Source organism: Nestor notabilis, unplaced genomic scaffold, assembly GCF_000696875.1.
Source record: "Nestor notabilis isolate BGI_N333 unplaced genomic scaffold, ASM69687v1 scaffold7465, whole genome shotgun sequence".
NCBI lineage: Eukaryota > Metazoa > Chordata > Aves > Psittaciformes > Psittacidae > Nestor > Nestor notabilis.
The window spans coordinates 2,415-22,887 of record NW_009930711.1 but is presented as its reverse complement, the minus strand read 5'-3'; the positions used below and the strand labels follow the sequence as shown (position 1 = coordinate 22,887).

The following is a 20,473-nucleotide window of genomic DNA, read 5'->3' as shown; positions in this document are numbered from 1 at the left end:
CTTAGATAAACTTAATCACTTGACTACATTTTTAAATGCCCTCTCCACTAGGATTAACATGTCATCCTAGTCGTCCATTTACTATGGCATCTTGCTCTCGTGACTCCACTGTGAGACTCTGGTCATTGACACCTCTTATAAATCCTCTACAAATGAGTATCTTAGCAGATAGATGTTGGGACGAGATTATTGGTAATACAGGTAAGTAAATTCTATATACCATTGTTTTATTTTTCTCTATGTTACTTTATTTTTTTTCCTTTTTTCTTATTTTTTTTTTCCTTAAATTTTGATGTATGTTTGTGTGTGTTAGATCGTGCTGTGGAATCTGGTGCTCCTCCTTTGCTGTGTGGTAAAGTTTCCAGAGATATTAAACAAGATGTGGAAAAAAAACCAGGAAATGCTCGAGTAAAAAAACTAAGGTGGTTTTCAGAATGTTTTTCAGTAAGTATTGTGCAAACTTAAGGATGTTGTCAATGTGAGTGACTTTATCTTCTGAAGTCAGTTCCCAAAAGTGAAATTTTTTTCTTTTCTACCTTTTTTTCTTAAAGGAATCTCAGAAATATGCAGAAATCAATTCTGTCTATTAACAGTTCTGCATGTAAAAAAATCCATGACTAAATTCTTTGTCAGTTGTGAGCACCAATTTTTCACGAAGTGTAATAAGTGGGATAATTTAATTTTCTGTAGGAAAGGTTTGATTTGGCAAGAATTTTCTAGTGAAGCAAATAAAAGATATGTTTTATCAAACTACATTGGAGTTTTTAATTTTAATCCATCAAAGAGACACCTTCGTTACAGATAAGGTTTGAACTGCCCAAGTGTCTGTGTCAGAACCGCTGTATTACCTTCTAGGAGCTGTAGATCTGGATGACCAATGCCCCAGTACCCACCCCTATGCTCTATTGCACAATAATATTTCCTATAGATCACTGCAGCATCTCTCTGCAATCAAGTTAAAAATAGAAACTGTCCTGAGAGTGCTTACCTGCACAGCAACTGAAGTTGAGGTAGAATGAGGATAAAAATGACCTGGAACTACAGCTTGCGTCAAGCTCTGTTGTAATTTAAGTCAACAGACTGATCTACACAGACCTAGTTAATCCAAAATATTTGGTTTGATTTCTAGCTAAATTGAAGTGTATGAAATGTCGAAACACTGCTTCAATTACAAATCTTGAAATTTCCTGTTTTGTTAAATTGTATTTTATAGAATTCTTTGTTTTCAGAAGTTGCAAATATTGATGTCCCATGTTGATTTGACAGTAATACTTTTATAAGAATATTAGAATATTCCAAGAACAAAACCTTTTCTTGATCCGCTGTGTTCAGTGCTTTTTGAGTCCAGAAAATACAGTGCCGTGCTTAAACTCTGAGCAGTCAATAAGAGCTTTAACAGATTGAAAAAAGAGGGAATTGTCTGTCTCTTCTCCATGTCCTCTACCCCCAACTTGTAATCCTGTTGTTCTTAGAAAAGCTCTTTCAAGTTAGGTTTAATAATGATTTTTTATATATATTTTTTTTTTTTTTTTTAGGCTTTTAATTACTCACTCTCTCTTTTAGGCCTCATTCAGTGTTAAGCCATTGTCTTAGTTCTACAGAAGGATTGATTCAAATGTTAGACCAATAAAAATGCTTCCAATTTATTAAAAATTAATTGCCTTGATGGCCTGAAAGTTTCTGTGCATATACAGTTATACCATATGTATCTATTTTAAGATTTAATATTAAGATAGTAAACCAGATTGTGGCAGTCGATCCTTGAAGTTGTTTTTTGCCTGGCCCACACCTTTGCTCTACAGAAAATGGTAAACAAGTACTGGGGCAGCATCTGCGTCCCAGCAGATGAATGTTGGTTTATGCCAGTAGAAGCCACCAAACAGCTTGCATTCTTTTGGGAGCAAAAGGGAAAACTGTAATGGCGAGCCATCAACTGTGTCCACACATAACCAAATACTTAGGTTCATGGATCCTGCTGTATCTTCATAGCCTTCAAGAACATAGAGTTGTAGTATCTTGAACTAGTTCATGTCTTCATAGGAAAGCTTGTAATATCAAAATGGTCTGAAATTGTGTTTCTTGGAATCGACGAACAAATGTTTTCCAATGTCTTTAAAAGTTCAAGTTTCTCTCTTGAACATTACTGTAATACAGCTCTTTTCTTCTCTAACAATTTTAGCCTCCAGGAGGCAGCAAAAATTTATGGGATTTGGTTGCTGTAATAAAAGGACAGGATGACAGTTTACTTCCACAAAACTACTGCAAAGGAATTATGCATATGAAACATCTCATTAGATTTAGAATGGTAAGTGAAGCATAAACAGCAGGTGAAAATGGTTGTTAATCTCTATAGTATTTTAATTATTTTTAAAAATAACTTTTAATGCTTTGCAAAAGAGTCACAATTTATTTCATGTCCAAAGATATTTGTACAATATAATTTCTTTGTGCAATACTGGTCTGTTATAACAATAGCACCTAGGTAAGTCTGTATGACTTCATGCACAGTCAGTGATAAAATGCTAGGTAACAATTATTAACTGGAAAGGCATTTTCCAAATAATGAAAAAGAAATTGCAAAGTGAGCATCACAACAGCTTGAGTTATGATGTAAGTTTGTCTTCTCTATTGCATACACTGTACTTCTATGTTCCATAAAGTCAAATTTTTTGGTTGTAGAAACATGGAGCTTTTTCAGGTGCACAACAGGGGAATTCATGTCTGAAAATGGGGGAGAGTCAGCAGAAATATGCTCTGAAGCTGTCTAGAAGGAGTGGAAAACCAAGAACCTGTCATTAATACAGATACACAGCTGAAGAGTGACTCAGATATGAATGTGAAATTCCAGTACTAGGCCATACATTTCTTAGTAGCTGCAAATATGAATATGCAACCAGACATACAATTTGTACAGTATACAGGGATATGTGGTATTGTCAGGGACTTCTTAGTGATACTAAAGAATCCCATACTCTAATGACTGAGTTGGAAATAGAGGAAAGATTATCTATTGGTATGGATCAGGAAATATGTAACAGCCCACTTGCCACCTCCAGGGCTAAACACTTGCCATGTATCACCTGGTGTTTGTTGTTGCAGGCTGTCTTTTGCAAAATCAGAGTCTTAAATTGTCCTACATACCTGATGACTCTTAAGTAATAGAAGCTTTTTATTAGTGATGTTAACTGTAATAATAACAGCTGCTTTGCTTATTCTGTGGAGCTCTGTATATGTGTCCATGTATCCCAAAATCAGTTTTCTCAACCAGTTAGGCTGAGAAGAAGACATTTAATTTTTGACTTATGCAGTGCAAGCACTCTGTTTATCCTTGCAACTCATTTTAATGCATTTATAACTCAGGCAACCTAGAGTAAGTACATTAATTGCTGTTCATTCTGTGGATCTGGATTAATTACTCACATTAATTAAAAGGGTTTTGTCCCCTTTTTGCTGGCTCAGAATCTTGCTACAGAGCTTTAAGAGAAAGTAGGGATAGGGTAGTGCTGGCTGTTTGTGTATGGCTGCTAATACCATTTTCCCTTATGAAACTGAATGATGGCATTGCAGCACCTAAATATTTCAGGATGAAGTAGGGACCTAGAGTAAGTGGGTTTTTCTGTTTTAGCAGACAGAGAGGATACATCAGAGACTTGAGCATGAAAATGATAAAAAAGATAGAGGTGTCAAGTAAAAAAGTACCATTGTTTTAAAAAAAACAGATTCTTTGCCATCCTCCTTATATGGTATTGTAAAGCCATGAATAGCCAAACACTGTCTCACATGTACTGATGATAAAGTTAAACTGACAATTTTTGAAATGTGAAGCAAAGCTCCTTTGTGGTGGTTGGTTTGGGGTTTTTTGGTTGGTTGGGGTTTTGGGTTTTTTTGTTATGCTAAATGTCATCCTATTACAGCTTGTTTCTCAAACTCTGCCAGACGGAGAAATTTAGTCTTGTCTCTTCAACTAATATCAAAATTGCAGTGATTGGAAATGTAAATCATTTACTGGTCATAAGGTTCATGGGGTATGACGGATCAGGACACCAGTTGAGCCTACTGTCTTTATTCTTTCTTTATGTGGACATCATTGTAATGGTAATAAGTACAATTCCCAACCCTGTATGGTTTATGTTCATGGATGGTTTTATTTTAAATTTCGTAAATATCAAGATTTTTATGATGGACATCTGGTGAATTACTATTACATATGACAAAATGGTTGAGAATATAAAAAATATATATATGTAAGAGATTAAAGGAAAATAATCGAGTAAAATGAATGTGTGCAACAAAACACTAACAGTTACTTTAACAATATAGTTTACTGTAATCTCATTGTAAGCGCTTCTAATTAGTTCACTTCTAAGATATTAGTAATATCTTCCAATTAAGCTTTTCTCAAAAGGATTTTTTTCTTAAATTAATACTTTTGTATTCCGTTGTAACATTTGACACTAGTTCATTCTTAAGAAAACTTGTTTTCACCACAGAAAACTGTGCTTTTTTAACTTTTTTATCTTTTCTGTTGTTTTTGTGTTGTTTTTTGTTTCCCTCAGTCCAGGGCACAAGAACTGACAACAGTAAAAATGTCCAAGTTTGGAGGTGGTATTGGTGCACCAAGCAAAGAAGAGAGGCTTAAAGAAGCTGCAGAAATACATTTAAGACTAGGACAAATTCAGCGATATTGTGAACTAATGGTAGAACTTGGAGAGGTAAAGTATCAGAACGTTGCTGAAGAACAAGAACAGGTTGTTCTGAAATGAATGGTTTCTGAAAACCATCTACTCTACCAAAGATGAGGTAGTAACAAAATGGGTCACAAGTCCGGAAAAGTGTAATTTTGCTCCAATTATATTATTTTTAACATATGCAGTCTAATGCATAGCTCATTCCTTATTTACCCTCTTGACAAATCTATTTTTAATGTAAGAAATGTGAAACAAATTAAAAACGTAGCTGTTTCTCAAAATAAATTGATCGAGTTAAATGTATTGCTGCTTTCTTCTAGTGGGACAAAGCTCTCTCAGTTGCACCTGGAGTTTCAATGAAATATTGGAGGAATTTAATGCAAAGGTAAGGTAATAAAAATTATGATGCTGAATTGTAGCTTCTGTCCATAGAAGGACAAAGATAAGTCGGAAGGATGGATACTAGCACCAATTGTACTTTGCTTTTGCTACAGCATTCTAGTGATGTTACTTTTTGCTCAGTAAGCTTTGGGGTGGAATTGTAGAGGATTTCAACAACGATTTTGATGGGAATCAAGTTAAAGAGTTGAGCATAAATTGCAGCTTTAGCCCTTTAGTGCAGTACCCACAGTTTGCAAGTCTTTTGAGATCTGGAAAGGCAGATGGGTTTCAATGAACTTTGTATAGCTTCATCTAACACCTGTACCATAGAGAGGTGTTGATCAATTATGTATTTTATTCATTTGTTTAATTAGGAGAGCTGATCAGTTAATTCAGGAAGAAAATGATGATGTCATCCCATACTGTATAGCTGTAGGAGATGTGAAGAAACTAGTGTCTTTCTTTACTGCAAGAGGCCAGCTTAAAGAGGCTCTTCTTGTTGCACAGGTACTATATAGAATGATGTGGGAGATGTATTTAGTTATGTGTTTATAACTCTGAAGATGGCAAGCATATTTAAAAGACTAGCTCTATTCACTTCTGCAAAATGGCTAAATAATAATACTACCCTGCTCTGTACTTTCATATTGTATTGACCAGTTTTTATCCAGAAATCATAAAAAGGTATCTCATGTTTACAAATTTTAAGCACAGTTCTTCTAAATGGCAATCAAATGTCTAAATGAGAACTGATGTATTTGGTTTTGGTTGAAATAGAAAATTAACCTGATTTTCAGGAGCCAGTATTGTCCTTAACATCAAAGACATGTAGGATTTGTCTTGCATTTCTGCTGAGGTCTTGCTTACGTTACTTGCTATAGAATCTTCGGGTGGAACTTCTCGATTGCAGTAGTAATCAATGTAGGAAGCCAAATTTTCAAATCAGTACAAAAAACAATACAAGAGACTACTGAAAGCACGTTCTGCTTCAGATGTAAACACAAGTTAAACAGCACACAAAACATGAGAAACTGATTTTTTTTTTTCCACTCTCTTTCACCATTCCTTTATTCTTTTTGACTAATTTCTGCATACTTAATATAGTTTGTTAAATAAACTGTCATGATTTGTCCCTAGTACACTCTTTCATGCCTTGAACATTCAATTACCTCAGAGATAAGAGCTTTAATAATGCATATGAATTTGTCCTTTAGAAATTGTCTATCTGTATGTTGTTGTGCAGAGAATGGAACTTTGAGGTATGCTTAAATTCAACAAGTTGTAATGTTTAAACCTTAAAGCATTGTAAAGCTTTAGAAAGACCTTTATTTTTCTTGTAAGACAGACATTTCAGGGGTTACTTTTAGTACAATTCATAGAATAGTCTTTGTCTCAAAGATTTAATCAGATAATATTAAGCAATAAAATACCAGGCCTTTCTCTTTTAACTTAGCCCTGAGTTCTAATGTTGTTAACCAAGCTACACCTTAAAACACATGAAAGAGTTTCCTTTGAACCCACACTGATCTCTTTTTATTTAATGACAGAAATAATTTATTGCCAGACATGAAAAAGGGTCAGCTTGTGCCACTGTCTGAATCTTTCCAGATTTGCTGGTGTACCTACTGAAAAGTATCTATGCAGTTCATCCTTCATTCACAGCCACTTGCTCTTTGGGATGTAAAAATCAAGGTTTTACCCTTCATTGTCCATTTTAAGCATATTTAAATGCTGTGAAAAGTTCTGTACAAATGCACAGGGAAGAAGTCTCTTGCTTCTGTAGAATTTCTTGTATGGCTGAGTAAAATTAGACAAAGATTTAGCTATGAATAATTTATTTGGTTTAAATATTTCCTTTGTTATATCTGGTCCTTAGAAGGACTTTTGTAGATCATTGATTTTTTTTATTTTATTTTTTTTTAAATGCCTTTCATATTCAGTTTTATTTTTATTTTATTTTTTTATTCACTGCCAGGCAGCTTGTGAGGGAAATATACAGATATCACCACTCTCCACAACAGATGGATCTTCAAATTCTGATGGAAACAATACAGATGATTATAATGAGTAAGTTGTTCTTTTTATATCTAAAGTCTTATTTTAATGAAGAATGTAAAGTTATCAAGAGAGAGAAACCTTAGTGGTTTAATTTGGCATCAGCAATGTAGACTTTGACACAAAATATGACATCTTCTAGTACTTAGTTACCTACTGTCTGATGCTACTCTTAATAATTCCTCTGTTGTCACTTCTGACACCAAATGTATTTTTCATATGTATGTATTAGAAAAATCCTTTTCATTTGCCTGATACGTTCCTCTGCAATTAAATATGTTTAAATATGTAGCATATTAACACTGAACTTTTGGTAAGTAAAGTAAGATTTAGCATGAACAAGTATATGTGAGACCCTATGTTTTATGCATCTTCTGAAACTTTTACTGTTTATCATCAGTTAAATTTCTGACAATGTGTGCTAATGGCCATATTTTCATTGTGCATGCCCATAAAAGAAACCATGCATCTCTCCTTCTTTAGAACAGTGCTCAAAAAACTTAAATTACATTATCAATTTATATGTGTAGTAACAAAAGCAGCTTGGAGGCTGTGTAGTTACTTCATCTACGTATGCAATTGGAAAGATGTGCGTGTGCAAATGGAGAGATACTTACGCGGAGTTCACAGATACAGCATGAATATCCAAATACTGGATTTCTCTTCTGTCGATATGAGGAGACATTTCCATACTGATGTAGATTTTGAAAAACTTACCCACTTGAATGTGCACCAACATAAGTGGTGGATGAAACTCAAACTGATTGCATTTTTAAAGCTAGTGGTGTCATCTTCTGTAAGTCAGATAGAGAAATTTTAGGGTACAGAAGCAAATGTGGTGACTTGTACATAAATTAAGAGCCGAAGAACTCCAACCTTTAAGTAACCTTGCATAATTCATATTCTATTCTTGCAGGCTTCTGCACAACGTCAGTAAAGAACTGGCAGAATGGTATTTCCAGGATGGCCATGCAGTGCTTGCAGCATGTTGCCATCTGGCTGTTGAAAATATAGAGGTAATTTTTTTTCTCTTGTAAGTGGAAGAGTCTTGGGAAAGGGCAACATTGACTTCCTTTTTACATCTCCACATCTTAATTGTTTTTAAAAATCTATGTACCACATTCTAAAATGTGTTACTTGCTCTCAGTATTTGCTTTGAATAAACTTATAGAGAGAGTTTGATCTTTACAGAACCCCCTGATTCCATTAAATTCAAGATTTCCCTCATGTACAGAAAGTAGTATTTTATTACTGTATTTTTATGTATCTACTATCTTGTTGTATTAGAAAATATAAGGTACCTAGGTACTTTACATATATACATATACACATAAGTATTACTGTTTATGGTGACTCAAAAGACCCAACTTTATTGTGATGTAATCTCTACCTTATAGAATCATAGAACAGTTTGGGTTGGAAAGGACCTTAAGATCATCTAGTTCCAACACCACTGCCATGGGCAGGCACACCTTCCACTAGACCATATCGCCCAAAGCCCTGTCTAACCTGGCCTTGAACATTGCTAGGGATGGGGCATTCATGATTCCTTGGGCAACCTGTCCCAGTGCCTCACTACTGTAGGAAACAGTCTATGTAGGAACCAGTGACACATAGGAAACTTTTTAATAAAATTCTCTCTCTTTTTTTTTTGTGGTTTTACAAATTGTTTCTTTCCCTCATTCTCTCTAGATTTTATTGTTGCTGAGTCAATATTTTTCCTCCTCTATCCCCTCACATGAGTAAAATTCCATCATAATAGGCTCTTCAGAGAGAAATCAATAATCGGTCATTGCCTGTATTTCAAAATAGACATATTTCAAGTCATTGTGTAGTGTCTTTCTATTTAATATTCTGCTGTGCCTATCAGCAACTCCAACTGACCAGAGAGGGTAAGAACAAGAGAGTCCTGCCTTGGTTGGTTTCTTGTTTGGTTGGTTTTGGTTTTTTTGAGTCTTCTTTCACCAAAAGAGAGGAAATATGTGCTTTGAAACCTAGTGTCCTTACTTAAGATTAGAAGGAATTGCTGTCATGCTTCTTAGGTATAATATTTATGTAATCTTTTTGGTTGAATAAAAGAAGATTCTGTTAAAGTAGATCTATTTGGTTATTTATAAACTGATTAACACATGGTGCACAATTATTTACTCATTCAAGAGATGCAAATTATATGTAGAGTTGCTTTAATTAATGCCTATTTTAGCATTCTGTAAAAAGCAGTCTCATAAATTAATGTCATATGCTCAACATGGTGAATCCCCAAAAATGCTTGTGTCCCTTAATGATATAATTTTTTCATTGAGCAAGCTTGCGATGGCAAACCTGATTCGTGGAAATGAACTGGAGTTGGCAATCAGTGTGGGTACTGTCTTAGGAGAAAGTGCAGCACAAGCAACACATTATGCCCTAGAATTACTAGCAAGAAAATGTATGACAGTAACAACATGGTAAGAATTTTTTAATCCCAAGATTTCCACTCCCCACCCCCCCCCGACAAAACAATTAAGGTGTTTCATACTGAAACTACACCAAACTACCATGGGTAGGTTGAATAAGAATTGCTATATTAAACCTTTGAAGTTCAGGGCATGCAAATGTTCTGCTTTAATCTCAAAATACATTATATGTAGTGTAAATGAGAAAAGAATCATTGTCAAACAGAGCATGAAACCCACTGAGAAAAATGTAGGTACTTGGGCAATAGGTAACATTGCAAGTCCTAGTCTGTACTGAGTAAAAATGACTCCTTTGGACAAAGTAAGACTACAACTGAATTAAAAAGTCAAAAAGGAACAGAAGCTTAAGTGGGATCTGTGAGGTGATTTTTAAGTGTTTGATTGAAAAATATAAAAATCTAAGAGGCTGAGGAATTATATTTATTTCAGGAATACAAGATAGCTAACAAGATGTAAGGATGAAATAGGATCACTATTTCATTCTGCAGAAGTAATTTCTCTATTGTGTATAGGGGAAGCTTTATCTCTGCTAAACTTTCTTTTCCTTCTTGTAGTGGTTTTGCTTGGAAAGACACAGTTTTGGTCAGTGTTTTTGCATACCAGTGAAAAGCAGGAAATCTTTCTAAGGTATACTTGGCATCTGTACAGGTGTTTCAGGATTAACATTTCATAGAAAATGTGTGCATAAACAGATATTGCAATTAAGCATCAATTTTTCTGCTACAGAATTATTTGCTTAAGTATCTGAGAGAAACCTAGGGGAATTCACATTTACAGAGCATTTAGCCTGCTTTAGACAATGAAGCATTTTAGAAAAAGATAAAATAAGAAATGGATGGTGTGCTGCTTTGGTTTTACAATGATTTAGCATTTCTGTATTGCACCAGTTCTAACAAGGTTCTTTTGTAAACTCCATCTACAGCTTTTAAAGTCTCTGAAACTCTTCCTGTGATCTCCCTGACTTCTTTGTGAAGAGTGATTTTTATGTAGCCTGTGATAGGAAGCACTGGACGTAAAGTTAAGAAAAACAGTGTGTATTTTTTTCCAGTTGCATAACAAAAGCTAGTTCTGATCTCAGTGTGTAACAAGTACTTATAATAGTATGGTATTTATGTGTATGTACATAAAACTTCTGCGAACTTATAGCATGTGTACACTGAAGTCTACATGGGTACACATGATGAAATTGCATATTGCCCAAGTTTACTTTTGGATTTGTCAGTGGGTTTCATATGCTATACTGAATACATATTACAGCTACACCCTGCAATCCTGCATTCTGATTTGCAGCCGTTACAGCATATTTTTCTGTTATGTAGGAAAAGGTTAGAGAATCCTGTATCTCTTCATATTTTGTAATAAAGAGATACCGAGACAGCATAATACTACTTGGGCCACTGCATGTATAAGTTCATGTATGGGAAAGCTGGAGTTCAAGGGCCTCTGATATTTGAAGGGTTCTGTTTTTGTTTTTACTAGTTGTTATGCTTAGGGATATCCAACAATTGGAAACATTCCATTGTAGAGACACGCTTTATTGTAGGCACCTCAAGGAATACCAAAAGGACATTAATGGGTTAATAACGAAATCAGGTATTGGTAAAATGTATTTTGGGGGTTTGGTGGTATGGGGTTTTTGTTTGGTTGGTTTTTTAGAAGTGTTCTGCAATATAAAATCAAAACAAAAAAGACTAAACATTCATGTCCTTCCCCATCTTTCCAAATCTACAGCCTTGGGAAAATGTGTGAGTGTTTAAGAAATATGGTTAAAATCAACCTTCTGCTATTCAGAAGGCTAGCAGTATTTTACTTGAGATATTGCTTATGCAGACTCAGCCACCTGGTTTTGTTTTTTATGCTGACAGTGTTTTAAGTTTGATTCTTAAAAAAAAAAAAAATAAAATAATCCAGGTAACACCATTTATAGGACATTGTATGAGGGCTTCTTTAGAGATTTTCTTTTCTTTTTGTTTTTTTCCCTTTTTTTTTTTTTTTAATAGGCATTTGATTTCAGGTTTTTGGCTGAAAAATTTCCAATAGTTTTTAAAAAAGTTTAAGTTGCCTATGAAGATGAGTCCATATGAGTAACTGATCGTGAAAATAGTTTAAAAACTTGTGAAATATTCTGTATTCTGAAAGAGCCTTTTGTAACTTGGAAAAGTGATTATTGCATGGTAATAGTATAACGGGTTTTCCAAAGACCTTTTGGCATCAGCTTTTTTAGGTTGGAAATAGCATTGGAAAGCTATTTTTTTTGTTGTTGTTGTTAAGATCAGTTAACCTGACCTGTAGATTTGCTGTTGTAGTTTAGTTATTTTCTATTAGACTTTTTCCTTTGTAAATTAAGAATATAAACCAAAGTTTTGTTTATTACTGTTTCAATGTCTTCTTTTTAGCTTTCCATCACTTGGATACAGGTATTTTGTTTGTTTATCGAAAGAGATTTCAAAACATGTGACTTTACTAATGCTAAAAATGGGCTTAAACCAAGTGTTCTAATTTTTTAATTGTAATCAGTACTTGAAAGTGGACAGAAAACAGTTGGAAATATGGGACAGTAGCTTACTCAAACAAACGTCTTTAAACCAAAGACCACACCCTGAACATCCAGAGGAACTCAGTAGGAGTTCTATGCCTTACACAGAGGCAAGTCAGTCTTGTGGATTACAGGAGATATGATGCCCACATGAATAGAAGTCACAGAACAACCAGAATAATCAATTATTAAAAGCTCAGTAGAATAATTGTTTCAAAGCAGTTTCCTAATATTTGTGTGTTTTCCCTCAGCTGTTTGTCATGTCAGGGAGGGAGTAACAAATGATAAAAAGTTAGGAGTTTTTCAGAAGTATCAGTTTTCTAAAACTCAATTTTCCTTTCAGAAATATCACATTATTTTCATGTATAATCTCTTTTGTAATGTCACAGGAGCACTAGCTGCTCTGGATGACTAAGAGATGCTTTATGGCTTTGTCATGGAGTTCTAGAAGCCTGGAAGTTTGAGGTTGGTTTCATGACAGAGTCACATTAACATCTTCCATTCTTTCAGACTGGATGGGTCCTACTTTCCCTTCCCATCCCTACTTACATATTCTTCCATCTCACTTTGAGGTGGTTCTGATGCTTTAGATTTCACAGCTGTTTAATTCAACCAATTAAAGCAACAGAAAGTTAACACATGACTTCCCAAAAAAAGCCTCACTTACTGCACAAAAATAGTTTTGGAGACTGAGTTTGTTTCTGCTTTTCTCTAGAAATAGTATTTTTTATTTCTTTTTCAGTAAACTTTTATTTCTAAAATTAATGTAAAAGAGAAAACAGAGTTTCCGCCTATTACAAACCATCAAGAGTAACTACTGTGCCATCTTCTGTTTATGCAGGGATTTAGCAGCTGATCTTCTTATGATGATTCCTGATAATAAACTGCAATTAGCAAAGCTGTGTGCTTTTTATCCTGGATGCACAGAAGAAATAAATGACCTGCATGAAAAGGTACAATGAAAAAGAATTTACCTGAATGCTAACAAGAGGTTATGTATTGATTTGTTTACTAATTTCAGGAAACTTAGGGTCAAATAAATCTGTTGTGTTAATTTGACACTAACAGTCTTATCCTGTTTTGCATATCCTTTTTTTTTTTTCTCTTTTAGACTTAACTGACTTTTTCAGTATTGCACAAGAACTTTAATTCTTTAATTCTACTCTTTGTGCAGTCTTTCCATGACACAGGTTACTTCCTGAAGTATCTTATGATCTTCAGATTTATAGCCTCCTCATCACTGAAGTACAGCCAAATCATGTCTTGGCAGATGAGCTTTCTGTACTATCCTGAATTGGTTTGCATCTTGTCTGTTATCTCCTTAAATGCCCCCTTTCCTCTTCAGCAGCAGCAGGGTCTGCTCCACAAATTCCCTTAAGGTTCAACTCAAGACTGCAAATCTATAAGCAGTAATAAATAGTTTAAAAAAATCCAAAAACAACATTAGGAGTGGAAACTGACACTGCTTAAAGTTAGAGAACCTTCTCCTCCTGTGGTGTTTTCTGGTCTAGATGGCTTTCATAATGTGCATTATATGCAGTTATGTCCTTCAAACAATGACTCTTCTTTCAGAGAATTTGATCTTATTGCTATGTGCAAATTTCAGTATTTCTCTACATCTTAGAAAATTGCTTGAACATTAAAATAATTCTTTGGCAAAATCTTTGTTTTCCAGTGTAATCTTCCTGATGTAGAAGAATGCATGCAGTTGGCAGAGACAAATCAGGCAGATGGGGATATATTTGAAACTATAAAGTACTATCTGTTAAGCACAGAACCTGAAAAGGCTCTCCCTATTGGCATTCAGTATGTGAAAAGTAGGTACTTAGTTGAAGAAACCTTTTAAAGCATAAGTAATTTGTATAGCTTGCCTCCTGAGGTACTCTTGTTTCTATTTTTCAACAGAGCAACTTTGTGGCTCAGATTGGACTTTAGATTCCATCTGTCCATACCTTGATCTTCTAAGTTATATACGCACCGAACGATTAGTGTTGCATAAATGTAGTGAGTGAGTATATTTTCCTTACTTATAAAAGTGGAATTTTCATTAAAGGAAATTCTTGGAATTAAAAAAATATAGGTGCACACTGTTAGTATATTCTTTTGTTTACCACGAGAGGTAAAAAAAAAAAGAAAATTTCAGCAAGCAGGCAAGCAGGCTAGTTCCAAATCTGGAGAATAGAATATGGAATTTTCCTAAATTTTCAAGGTTTAACAAGAAGAAAAAAGATATTTCATTGCTTCTTTCTCTGTGGGACATCTATAATGGGTGAATCAATGTTGGTCATATATGAAGAATCATACTTTGATCAGAAGAATCTCATTCTGGTTTCAGTTTCCTGAGAAAAAGGAGCAGTGAGTACCACACATAATACAGAATTTAATGTCAAAGTGTTAAGGAAATTTGAACTGTCACTCTGAATTAATCTAAAATAGTTGGATGGCTGTGGTTCACCTTTATGACAGATGATTGAAGCTGGGCCTGGCTGCCTGCACAGGTGTACATGTGAAGAACTAAAATAAGCAAAAAGCTTAACTCTCATCTGTGGCCTGTGGAGAAACTTGGCAAAACTGAAGTCCACAGCAATAAATGGGGCAATTTTATTTACATTTAGAGTTTTATCATAGTAAAAGGTTTGAGTGGTGTTGGTTTTGTAACTTCACATAATTGTTATTAATACCTGTGTGTTGTACATGCTATTTAAAACTTAATAGTTGAGATCAACATAAAGCAAATGGAGTATGTCTTAACAACTACGTCACACAGAAAGTAAGCATAATCAGCAAACATAGATTCTTCACAAAAGATGGATGGATAAATTAGGTTTCATAATTATAATTTGAATATGAGTTTCTTTAATGTTTTTGAAAATGCTTGTTATTATTCATGATTAATACTTGTCCATTTACAGATTTCGGAATGAGTTGCTGATTTTATGTGGTTACATTGGTGCTTTACTTGCTATCAGAAGACAGTACAATAGCATTGTACCTGCACTTTATGAGTATACAAGGTAATACTATGTTTTCAGTAACATTGAGAAATCTGTCCCTTTTATGATGTATGCCATACATTGTCCCAACTTCTTCTTTCATACTACCCCTCTCTCCCCGCAAAAAAAGGAGTTCCCAGGCCTCTTATAATGGTATATGCATGCCTGAATATACAATCTTTATTTTCTTTATGCATTATACATGTAGAAGTTTCTGAGGTAATGAAACAAGTTATGAATACAGGATTTCAGTCAAACTCTTAATTCTTTAAGAAAAATAATGTTTAGAAGTAGGTGAGTATTTAGCATTAGCTCCATGCATGATTACATGTTGATGGTAACAGTTCAAATTTTGTATCCATGTATAGACTGTATCTGTGCCAAGACTTCCTCAATAGCAACAAGGACAAGCTTTGAATTTAGAATTCATGACTGGGCACTAGCTTGAGTCCCACCAAGAAACCTGATTTGACTTTCCTTCACTCAGTGAGCTAATATTCTTAAGCATTAATATACTTGACCTGCCCACTTGGCCCAGCTCATCCCCAAGCACTCACCTATCTAGCCCTACCTGACTAAACTTGACTGACTTGAACCAGCTCAGCATGACTCAATTGACTTGACCTTACCCACTTCACATGACCCGGCTTTACCCACTTGATGTGAATGAACTTGGCTTGATTTTACCCAGTCTGACTTGGCCTGCTTGACTTGACCAGACTTGGCTTGACCCAGCCCAATCTCACTTGGCCCAATGCACTTGACCCTACTCCACCTGACCCACTTGATTTCACTTGGTACACTTGACTTGACCTGACCACACTCAGACTTAAAAGAAGAAAGATTAAAATCAATGATCTTTATCTTACATGGTAAATAAAATGGGCTAATATACAATACTTCAGTATTCCTTCCTCAAAATATAACCAGGATTGCTTAGTCTTCCTATCTGGTTTGGTAACAATACTACTATCCGGCTGACTTCTATTTCTCCCTTGCAATTTGAGACTGTCACATCCTTTTGGTTTTGTTGCCTGACTTGCTGGGTAGCAAGGCCAGCTCTGAGATGTCACTGATTCCATGGTGCAAGCTGAGTCGGCATTGTTCTAGCTGTTATGGCTCCACTTGCTGCTCTATCTGACCGCTGTAGTTCTGTTAACAATTTCAGCTCATTTATCTCTTCATCAAGAATAACTGTTAGAATCATAGAATCATAGAATAGTTAGGGTTGGAAAGGACCTTAAGATCATCTAGTTCCAACCCCCCTGCCATGGGCAGGGACACCTCGCACTAAACCGTGTTGCCCAAGGCTCTGTCCAACCTGGCCGTGAACGCTGCAAGGGATGGAGCATTCAGAGCTTCCTTGGTCAACCCATTCCAGTGCCTCACCACCCTCACTGTAAACAACTTCTTCCTTATACCTAACCTAAACTTCTCCTGTTTAAGTTTAAACCCATTACCCCTTGTTCTACCACTACAGTCCCTAACGAAGAGTCCCTCCCCAACATCCTTGTAGGCCCCCTTCAGACACTGGAAGGCAGCTATGAGGTCTCCACACAGCCTTCTTTTTTCCAGGCTGAACAGCCCCAACTTTCTCAGCCTGTCTTCATACAGGAGGTGCTCCAGCCCCCTTATTATCCTCGTGGCCCTCTGGACTTGCTCCAGCAGCTCCATGTCCTTTTTATGTTGAGGACACCAGAACTGGACACAATACTCCAAGTGAGGCCTCACGAGAGCAGAGTAGAGGGGCAGGATCACCTCCTTTGACCTGCTGGTCACGCTTCTTTTGATGCAGCCCAGGATACGGTTGGCTTTCTGGGCTGCAAGCGCACACTGATGCTGGCTCATGTTCATTTTCTCATTAGTCAACACCCCCAAGTCCTTCTCCTCAGGGCTGCTCTGAATCTCTTCTCTGCCCACCCTGTAGCTGTGCCTGGGATTGCCCCAACCCAGGTGTAGGACCTTGCACTTGGCTTGGTTAAAGTTCATAAGGTTGGCATCGGCCCACCTCACAAGCGTGTCCAGGTCCCTCTGGATGGCATCCCTTCCCTCCAGCGTATCAACCGATGCACACAGCTTGGTGTCGTCAGCAAACTTGCTGAAGGCACACTCAATCCCACTGTCTATGTCACTGACAAAGATATTGAACAAGACAGGTCCCAACACCGATCCCTGAGGGACACCACTTGTTACTGGTCTCCAAGTGGACATTGAGCCATTGACCACAACTCTTTGCGTGCGGCCATCCAGCCACTGAATGGTCCATCCATCAAATTGATGTCTCTCCAATTTAGAGACAAGGGTGTCATGTGGGACAGTGCCGTACACTTTGCACAGGTCCAAGTAGATGATGTCAGCTGCTTTGCTCCTGTCCATCAGTTCCGTAGCCCCATCACAGAAGGCCACCAAATTGATCAGGCAGGATTTGCCCTTAGTGAAGCCATGTTGGCTGTCACCAACCACCTCATTGTTTTTCATGTGCTTTCCATCTAGTAATTTAATTTGTCTAAGGTTTAATATAGTGATTATTGTGAAGAATCAATTTATTTCCATAGATTTATTTCTATATCCAGTAGAAAATAGTTTTATATTACTACTGTCTCTCTTGTTTTTCTTCTAAGAAAATATTCATTGTTAGAATTAATTTGGACTTTAATTACTTGTATTCTTTTTTAGTCAGCTTTTGAAAAGACGGGAAGTATCTGTACCTTTGAAAATTGAACAGCTTTCTGAGGAACTGGATGCATGGAGAGCTTGTACTCAGTTAAACAAGTAGGTGGAAAAATATAAAACTACCATGAATAAGAGTATTTATCTGTTAAGTTGTAAATACAGTGCTTATTTCCTTTGCGAAATCTAAATACAAATCTAAAAATTTAGTACTTTTTGGCTGTTCATTTCAAAACCAAACTAAGACGTAAGTTAAAAAAGAAGTGTGTCTTGTTCATAGGCCTACTGATGAATCGCCATGCACCCCGCCATCTGAATTGCAGAGAGCAGTGTATTCCATACTTGTATCACGAATACAAGAGGAGCCTTTGAAAGGAATGGTTGGGCCAGACTGCGTCACTGGATCAAATCTTCCTAGTCATTCAGATGTTCACATCTCTTGTTTGACAGGGCTAAGGATACAGGTACGGTTTCAGAGAGCTGAGGTGTTCTTTCTCAGTGATAGCATTGACTAGTTGTGAGCCTGCCATAAATCTAAGGTCCCTCCTGTCATTTGGAAGAAGAACTTTTTCCCTGTTGTCACAGTAGCAGAAGTTAAAGAGGACAAGTGCTGGCATCTGCTATAGAAGAAAGGCTACATAAAGAAGAATTGTCCAATCAAATAATTTCCCGGTTTCCCAATGCAAAACTTTTTAATTTCCATGAGAAAGACGGATTGCCTTTGCCAAATGTTCTGTCTAAAGGGCATTTAACTTGTTCCCTACTGCCTCACCACAGCTTGAATAAAACCCCAGGAAATTATCTTCAACCACATACTAACATTATTCTGTTGTCAGTATTTATCGCTATGGAAATGCATACTGTAAAACTTGTAATTCATTATTAATTAAAGACAGATACTAGAAGACTAAATATTTAGATATATTTATTCATCGCTCACATAGGGCTTTATGATCAAATCATACTAGTCCTTCTAAGACCTCTTTGGTATATGTTGTTATTTCCATAAAAGGAAAATTGTCACAACCTGAAAACGCTACTCTCAGGCTCCTGTGTCCAGACAGTGCCTCAGAGTGAATTTACTCTGGTACCTGGGGCTGATTCTGTTTCCTCTGCCCAGTGCATGATGCCAGCTCAAAGAGTAACAGGGTTGCTCAGGGATTAAGAGGGATAGTTTTGCATCAGAAATCGGAGATTGCAAAATGCTAGAGGGATTTTTGAGGTAAACAAAATTCACAACTGCACACCATCAAGTCTAAAAAAAAAAACTTGCTGCCAACCTTCCACATTAGACCAGTGGTCTCTGGCTATGCTAAACTCTCAGCATTTACTAACAGCCACATAAAACTGCCATTGTCATAATCAAATCAACAAGAACAGCAAATACGGTGTCATCAGCTTATCATCTACAATATCCTTATTTCTGGATTAGTGAACATTAGGAGCCATTGCTTTAGACATGCAGATCAGCTCACAAATCTTTAAGGTATAGAAGGCTAATTGAGTAGGTTTACAAATTTTACGTAGCAAGTTCAGACAACATAACTCTTTAAGAAGGCACTTAAATGGAATTGTAGCTTCAAGACCATATTTTGTTGAATGAAGAAACTAGCAACTAGCTCTTCTTCCATGAGATAAATTAGTACTTTGTCTTTTTCATAGTGAACATTTGAAATTATTCTGTAGACTTCATGTTTTCAAACAATTCATGGAGGCTTTTTTTTTTTTTTTTTTTTTTTTTTTTTTTTTTGTGTATCTCTGTTTTTAAAAAAATTCATGAGTTGTTTTTTTTTTTTTTTTTTTTTTTTTTTTTTTAGATGGGGAAACACACAGATCAGCACAGATAATGACAGACATGATGAAATATGTACAGTATTTTGAAGGAAAAACCCTTGTTACCTCAGTTTCAAATTCAGGCTAAATTTAACTCTGGAATAATTGGCAAACATATGAAATACCACAGTTATTAAAAATAAAACTAAAAACTTAAGAGTTATGAAATGTTGGGTCTCCAAATTTGAAATATCACAAGTTCACTTGGTTTATAATGCGTAACTATTGCCAAAGCTTTAAGCCACCAACTTACAGTTTTTGCATGAATGTAGATGATGATAGCTGTAAATCAGGTTTTCATGTTCTTCTCAGATAAAACAAAATGTGGTTTCTGTTGTGGTAGCTTTTACACAATACATGTGTACTTTGTTTTAATTTCCCTCCCCAAATATTTTTGCTGTGCAGGGTCCAGTGTTCTTCCTCGAAGATGGAAAATCTGCTATTTCACTGAATGATGCTTTGATGTGGGCCAAAGTGAATCCTTTTTCACCACTAGGAACAGGAGTACGACTTAACCCATTTTGATGAGGCGTTTTCCTCTGTACTTTGTAGTACTTAAAATACCACTCTGGGGGTTAGTAATGATTTCATCCTTGGTTGTCAAAGGACAGAAAAATGGCAGTTGACTCCTCCTGAAGGGAAATTATTTGGACTTTGAAAATTATAAAGTGAGAATAAGAAAAGGGTTTCTATACAGATGTTTGTTGACAATCCAAAGAAAAAGTAATTTAAGAATCCAAAGAAAAAAAAAAGTCCTAACTACATAAACAGCCATGTCTTTTTTTAAGAATAGTGTTGTCAGACAATGCAGACATATTTCAGTCTGCTCTGTGTAAATAGAAGCCTTGTAAAGAAAGTAAG

The 20,473-nt window shown here is 35.9% G+C and overlaps 1 protein-coding gene across 2 annotated transcripts in view; it reads left to right on the top strand.

The window, feature by feature from the left end:
• WDR17 (WD repeat domain 17) overlaps nucleotides 1–20,137 on the top strand; it is a 38,080-nt gene extending 17,943 nt beyond the window's left edge. Inside the window, exons 13-29 of one of the 2 annotated variants that reach the window (XM_010015537.1) lie at nucleotides 52–201; nucleotides 314–444; nucleotides 2,180–2,305; nucleotides 4,557–4,712; nucleotides 5,009–5,073; nucleotides 5,444–5,576; nucleotides 7,045–7,136; nucleotides 8,041–8,140; nucleotides 9,432–9,571; nucleotides 11,977–11,997; nucleotides 12,928–13,069; nucleotides 13,792–13,933; nucleotides 14,022–14,124; nucleotides 15,029–15,130; nucleotides 17,786–17,881; nucleotides 18,060–18,243; nucleotides 20,018–20,137. In XM_010015537.1, coding sequence (XP_010013839.1) covers nucleotides 52–201; nucleotides 314–444; nucleotides 2,180–2,305; nucleotides 4,557–4,712; nucleotides 5,009–5,073; nucleotides 5,444–5,576; nucleotides 7,045–7,136; nucleotides 8,041–8,140; nucleotides 9,432–9,571; nucleotides 11,977–11,997; nucleotides 12,928–13,069; nucleotides 13,792–13,933; nucleotides 14,022–14,124; nucleotides 15,029–15,130; nucleotides 17,786–17,881; nucleotides 18,060–18,243; nucleotides 20,018–20,137 — 2,003 coding nt within the window. The remainder of the gene's footprint in view (nucleotides 1–51; nucleotides 202–313; nucleotides 445–2,179; nucleotides 2,306–4,556; nucleotides 4,713–5,008; nucleotides 5,074–5,443; nucleotides 5,577–7,044; nucleotides 7,137–8,040; nucleotides 8,141–9,431; nucleotides 9,572–11,976; nucleotides 11,998–12,927; nucleotides 13,070–13,791; nucleotides 13,934–14,021; nucleotides 14,125–15,028; nucleotides 15,131–17,785; nucleotides 17,882–18,059; nucleotides 18,244–20,017) is intronic. The other variant, XM_010015538.1, reaches the window with a different exon arrangement.
• The last annotated feature ends 336 nt before the right edge of the window (nucleotides 20,138–20,473 follow it).